The sequence below is a fragment of the Nuphar pumila genome, chromosome 1 (genome assembly GCF_984573655.1).
Source record: "Nuphar pumila chromosome 1, dmNupPumi1.hap1.1, whole genome shotgun sequence".
Lineage (NCBI taxonomy): Eukaryota > Viridiplantae > Streptophyta > Magnoliopsida > Nymphaeales > Nymphaeaceae > Nuphar > Nuphar pumila.
Genome location: NC_143249.1, coordinates 168,882,988 through 168,890,111, shown reverse-complemented (window position 1 = coordinate 168,890,111; position 7,124 = coordinate 168,882,988). Strand labels below are relative to the sequence as shown.

Genomic DNA, 7,124 nt, shown 5'->3' with positions numbered 1-7,124 from the left:
CACTTTGATTGATGATCTCTGCTGATGGGCATTCTGCTCATCCTCGAGTTTTTTTGTGCAAGCAAAAGAAAGAATGTTGAAACTGTGTAAATGATGCAGGGGTTGGAGAACTCTTTTTTTCACTCATTCTAATATGTTATTTCTCATTCTTTACAATTTGTCAATACCAATGTCTCCTTTATGCATTACACTCATCCTTTCATTTCATGTATTGTTTCTTTTAGAACATGAATTTCATCACAATCTATACACCCCCAAAATCCAATACTCAAAAACCCAAAAACCAGCACAAAGAAAAAATAATAGGAGCAATAAGGACATTCTAGTAAGAAAAATAAGCAACCACGCGGAATTTGTTAGAAGAATGAGAAGAAAGATTGGAGAATTCATGAGTCTGTCCTCCATATGCCTTTAGATGAGGGCGTCCTCATCTTTATCGTCTTCGGCCTGATCCGGTGGCGTCCGCTGCCCCCCACTGGGGTGTCAGCTATCTGTATGTCGACTTTCACCAGATGGTGATCTGAGGTCCCTTTGGAGGAGATGACTGTGTACGATTGGGGGACGAATTTGTAGGGAGAATTTGGGGATGATAAGATGTAATCGACCCGCGTCCCATATTTACATGTTCCTTGCACATCTAAGATGGAATTCACCATCCAAATTTTGGGGTAAGAATGGATCGATTAGTATGAAAGCAACCTTTGAAATAGAATGTAAGATTGAAATTCTTATCTGAATGCCTGATATATGAAGTAGAATTTACCTTGTCCTTTTGCAAGGACAACAACGGATTCACACTCCCCTGAGAAATTCTTGGCATCAATGTACTTCTTTCCCTTTAGGAATTTCATCACCTCTGCCTTTGGAGTTGGCTTTCCGATCTCCTCATAATACTGAAAACACCAAGTTTTGTTGATTATTGATGTTTAAGCTCATAGATTATTGTTAGGTTTCTAATTTGGAAATTAGATTTTTTCATTTTTTACCTTAACCATATCCGTCCATCGCTCTTCAGAGTAGTCTGTTCCATCAAGGGAGTTGAGGCATCCTGCTAATAAATGTGGTGAATCATCAGCTTCCACTATAGCTTTTATCTGCTTCATCCTCCAATTTTCATCCAAATGGTCAAGATGCGTACAGTGGAAATTGATTTCCCCTGCTGATGGTATGTCAACTACAACCTTTAAAACATTCCTGCACCCAATCGTAAATGGCAAATCAATTGTTGGTTGTTGAAGTTATAAAGACACTTTGCTTCTATAAACATGAGTGCAGATAAACCATGATGTGTGTGTAATATGTGCACCATTCATTTTCTACTTATACACACTAGGACAAATAGTACCTGATTTAAGATCTTGACATAGTTTAATCGTATCAACGTATTCTGTTCAATTCAAATATGTTATGTCATTTAGGAACCTATTGCTGAAGCTCCTCTTGGAGTTTTTGGATTACAAAATATGTCAATGGCACATTTTTAGACTGAAAATTCTTGTCTTTCCATAGTATTTTTTGATGCAAGACAGGCTTTTGTACATTAGAGGACATGCATGAACAGCTTCTGGAGCCATCAGTGTCTAATTGTAGCATTTACTATGGCTTATTTAAAAAAGCTAAAGAACACTTCATTTATAATTGTTTACTTGTTTGTAGTTGGTATTGATAATTTGTTTACTTATTTGATTGTGAGTTGAACATTCACATGTACATAATGATAAAGCTGAATCAATTTTGCACAATTTTACGGGTAAGTGCTTGATTTTGAGAGATCACTTTTTGTTACATTTAGACATTGGTCATCACTTTTGTTAACAATGGAAGTGTGTGTCCTTACAAGATTTTAAAAGAAAGAAGGTTAAAGTGTTGATACATCAATGTTTTACAACTCCTAGTGTGTTCAAGTGGTTAGCATGTCATAAACTCATAATGAAAAATATAAGTAGCATCATGCAGCACAATTGTTAGTAGTTTGAAACCAAGCAATTACAATTGGAAATACCTGAAATAGAATGAGAAAAAAGTTATGAAAGTAAACAATCTAATGAGTTTGCTGTTTGTGCTGATTTTCCTGAGGTTACTATTTCTTAGTATAGTGCATCTGCGGTTGCATATAGTGTTTCTACTAATGCTATATGTCAAATCCTTTCTATGTCCTTGTCTAGGGCTTCTGATTGCTTTCGTATAGTTGTTTTATATACAAAGCCTTTGATATTCCTTCTGACCCACTGGTTTCTTCTGTTGTGAGTTCTATTAAAGTTTTGACTTTCAGCGTATTCAAATTGTACCAGAGGTTGTTTTGCAACAATGAATAAACAGTAATAGAATCCTCTCACAGCAGAGAGCATACACATGAATAAATGCATTCACACAAGGTCAGGTAGCATCTATGTGGGTACATCATCTGATTGAAACAGTAACACCCAACAAGATCAACATGCACCGAGAATAAGCTAGCAACATATTGATTACACACTGGAGGTTGATAAGAACAGAGGAGTGGTTTGGGCTACCAGAAAAACAACTAGTAACTCAGCTTGTGTGCAACCCCGGCCCATTATGTTATGGAAGAAGTGGGCTTCTTGCTTGGCTGATTATTCAGTGTGCAGAGAGAGAGAGAGAGAGAGAGAGAGAGAGAGAGAGAGAGAGAGAGAGAGAGAGAGAGAGAGAGAGAGAGAGAGAGAGATTATATCCTCTAGGAGAACTGCCTGTTTTATAACAGTAGGACATCCAGATGCGGTCTTTTAAGGACACACATAAAAATGACATGTGCATTTCTTATGATATATCAGTATCATGTTCTTATATTATGTGCAATAGTCAGGAATAGATGGGGAAGTGGAAGCAGGAACTGTGGGCCCTGAAAAGGAGGAAAAGTAGGAACCATGAAGCCTAAAAGCCTAATTGCTTGAGGGAAGTGGCAGAAATCTCATAGAAACTATCCTTCATGCGAGATGAAAACAGTTATAATTATAGAAACTAAAGAGCTGATGTTATGGAAATATCATGCATGTAAGAGGATAAAAAGTTATCATAAGAACTTCAGAGCATAATATGGAGGTTAGCTTACAAGGATGAAACAAACTTCCATCCTTATGTCTTCTGTTGACTGTGTTTAGACCTTAGTGATTTAGGACATGTTTTAGAGTATCAGTTTGTGCCTTTCAGGCTATTAATCTTGAACATGTTAGGTCTTAGTAATTTAGGCATGTTTTAGAGTTTCATTTCTGATTTTCAGGCTATTAATCTTGAACTGTGTTACAAGAAAAAATTTCAGTATCTGTGCTCCGACCCTAGTGTTTAGAAGTATGAGTTATTATGTGGAGGTGGTATGTCTCAGATGGAGTGAGATTAGACATAAGTCCGAAGCCAGGTTTCCATTTCTTCTATAATGATCTTGATCTCCAGAAATTGATTAACAGGGTGAAATTTATGAAACTTTTGGCACTCATGATCAATTTTCTAAGTGAATGAATTTATAGGAGTAATTATGGGTAGGATTAGGCTTTTGTTTAAATGTGCCACCATTGGTTATCTAATCCCATAATAACTGGGAGCATCTTCATTGCTAGGAACCATGATCCACAGACACTTCTATCTGTAAAATGGTCGTTCTTCTCTTGCCCATGCTGCCTAATGACATTCTTTGCAAATACAATAGGTATGAAGTAAATGCATAAAGCAACAATAAAGGAGGGTCTTATTGCTTTAGCTCATAAGTTCTCCATTGTATACAAACCTTTGATTGAAGATACCACCCCCCTCTAGGACATGTATTGCCAAGTGCCATCAATTAACTACGGATATTCTAGATGTTATAACATCCTATATGTCAGCATCTCTTTCTGAAACTCCATTGGACATAACAACTGTTGGCAGATCAGGCCTAGCTTTGTGGATATGCAACGTGCTTAACAAGATGGTACATTTGCCAATTATCTATTTCTTCAACATCCTTATGCACGTTCTGTGTAAGTCAATTCTCCTTGTTCTTTTATCATTTGCAATTTTGCAGTTCCACCAAATTATCAAGGGAAATTGAAAGAAGTAAAAAGTTACTGATTCTTTTGCCTTTTCCTCATAAAACATAATCCCCAGCTTATTTAGATGTCTCCACATTAAAAAATGATTTTCAAGAAACCCAACAACTTTCTTTTTTTGAGAGAAACCCAACAACTTTCAAGTATGAAAAATATCTTTTTTTTTCTATTATTAATTTGAGGATGTCATTACCAACGGGGGCTGCACTTGTCTGGTAGGAGCAGTTAGTGAACGTCACCTTGTGTTGGGACGTTGCAAGTTCGAACTCCAAATGGTCTGGTTGTATATCTGGTAGGGGTCTGCCTAACCCCAGCTTTCTCAGTCGAAAAAAAAGGAAAAAAAAAATTGAGGATGTCATTTGAGATGGAATATTCTCTCTCACAAGTGTCTCACATGTTTAGAGGAGATAATTGAATGGTACCAATGGGGGGTTCCACTTGTCTGGCAGGAGCAGTTAGTGCACGCCATGTTGTGTTGGGAAGTCTTGGATAGTTAGGGGCCATAACACTGGCAAGATCGAGAAGAGAGAGTTGCATCTTCATTTATACCCTCTATGGCTATATGCACATGCAAGCAACGTGTTGAATTCTATGCAATGTCAAGACAGGAGTGATGCGAATATATATATATATATATATATATATATATATATGGTGTTCATAAAAGTGTTCATTTATACCCTCTACCTGTTCATAAAAGTGTTTTTTCAATTTTTCATAATTGTTGTGAGTTGTTTTTGTTAGAAGTGATAAGTTGAAAAGAAATTGAAAGGTTTAAATAAATATTTTTGCAAATTATTGTTCCATTGGTTGGTGACACTATTTATTTAGAATATCCTAGATCCACTCTGAGACCTTTAGTTCATCTGTGCCTCACTTTTCATAAAATCCTTCATGCTGTCTGTGTTGCTAGCATGTTCTTTCAGACTTTTCCTTCATGTATTACTGTTCACTTATCCAATTGCATTATGCATTTCTACATTGCTACCAATGCTTGAACGAAGTTTTCTGATTATAAGTGGGATGTATATTTCACAATTGTTGCTTTAGGAAGGTTTCAGTATTTTTGCTGTTGGTTACATGACACAGCATGGAGAGATATCATGCCATTTCTCACACATCAAACTAGTGTAATTCTGGATCTTTCTCACTAACATATGCTTCATTTCCATGTGCTATTCCATGGTGACCCTATAAATATATTTGCCTTTTATTTGCATAGACAGAGTATTCAACATTTGCACTTATGCCTTCAAATGTGTACCTGGTGCCAATGCTCAAGTTTCTTGTCCTGAAACTATGGCTAGACTCATCTTTTTGCATTTATTTCCATTATCTTGGTCAGCTTTTCTATCAAGATCTCCAACAATTGAAATCCGATGTCATACTTCTATTCTCATGCATCATGCCTCCTTGCACTATATAGTCTTCCCTATTAATTAATGAAGTCCTTTAAATATTAAAGGGGAAAAATTGTAGTGAGATGATTCTAATGGCTTATGTTTTGCACTGGCCTTTGGATACTGTAAAAGTTCTATGATCCTCTAGTGTTTTATTGGGGTTCAAACATCAAACATCCATTTGATGGAATTGAGAGCAAGTAGCCCTAGAGGGAGCAACAGGTATGTAGTAGACCCTTTACGTTGACTTTGGCATTCAACCAGAACCTAAGCAAAAAGAGAGATGTAGCCTTGACCAGAACTTAGCAGTTGAATGCTTGATAAAACATGATCTTTAACTTGGGTAGTTCACCTGATCAGAGGGCTTGAATTTTTAGTACTTGGTCAACACGCCATGTTTGATTGAGTTGGCATGGTACTGCGACCTCAAAGGCCATCTAACTCCAAGCTTTGGATGCAAATTAGCATTTCAGAAAGCAAACATTTATCCAAAACATGGACTGACAGCCAATTTGTATGTTAAACTATAATACAAATTATCCAAGATTAGATTTCAAGGATACAAAAAAGCAGACCTGAAATCAGAATCATCGAAGACTTTTTGAACTTGCCATCTCTTTATAGGCCACTTTGAAAGAACAGCATTCCCATAATCAGGTGCCCAGCTTTCTGCAAACACATATTTCATTCCCAAAGCTTCTGCCAACTCAGACAAAGGCTTCATTCCTTTCTCTTCCTGCGCCTTCACGTCTTGCAGAGCTAAAAGGTCGGCGTTCACCTCCTTCAGGATTTCCAGAATCGTCCGATCCGTTTTGAAGTTCTCTCTGTTTCTACTGCTGGTTCTGTGAGAAGGGAAACTGTAGGTTGATAGCAGCGGAGCCTTTCCATTTCTGTGCCTGTTATGATCCATGCTGATCGCGCGCGTTGCCAATTCCTCGTGATTTCCCGAACTGCTCAGCTGTCTGCTCCTCTCCATCGAGATCTCGTTATCAGGAAGATTGATCGATACCCTCAGCTTCGTCCTCCCAACCTTCTGCTGCTTCGCTCGATGGTCGGAAGAGTTCTTCATGGAATTAATATTCAAATTTTGCTTGAGTATACCTTTGGGTCGATGGTTCTCATACATTCCATTAGCATCTGATTCAACACAGCGCCTCCAACTGCCTCCTCCTTCCTCCCCATGGCCGATCTCGTTGCCAGAGTTCTGCGCCTTAGGAACAGCCGGCGCCATTGAGAACAATGCAACATTGAATGTGGCAACCCGGATGACCTTGGCAGCTTCCGGAACTCGCAATTGGTCGTTAACTCTTACTGCCTCCAATTCGGCTGATACTTTCTCTGCCAGAACATCAGCCCTGGTGAATCTCCTGACGACTATCTTCCGCTTGGTCTTTTTCCGGTGGAATTTGGAGCAGAGGTGCTGGAATTTGCGGTCGAGGTTCGTCAGCATGGCTGATAAGCGGGTTATGCATGAAGAAGGCTTCAGTCTAGAGAGATGGCAGAGAAATGTGTTTCTGTGAAGATTGTCACTGCTATGAACACCCCTGTTGCTTCTCTTGTTTGACATGAAAGAGGATCAAGATGACAAGTTGGTTACAACTTACAAGGGGAGGGAGATAAAAGTTAGTCACTACTATGCAGTAAGTCTGGTTCTGGTGAGTTTACAAGGAAGACCAAAGATTTG

At 38.3% G+C, this 7,124-nt stretch overlaps 1 protein-coding gene across 1 annotated transcript; it reads right to left on the bottom strand.

Moving 5' to 3' along the window:
• Positions 1–386: 386 nt before the first annotated feature.
• LOC149851234 (uncharacterized) lies at positions 387–6,890 on the bottom strand. Its single transcript, XM_090008048.1, has 4 exons — positions 6,016–6,890; positions 987–1,194; positions 764–893; positions 387–637 (listed from the first exon to the last, which is right to left on the bottom strand). The coding sequence occupies exons 1-4, from the start codon at positions 6,888–6,890 to the stop codon at positions 387–389; spliced, it is 1,464 nt and encodes a 487-aa protein (XP_089864174.1).
• Positions 6,891–7,124: the final 234 nt, after the last annotated feature.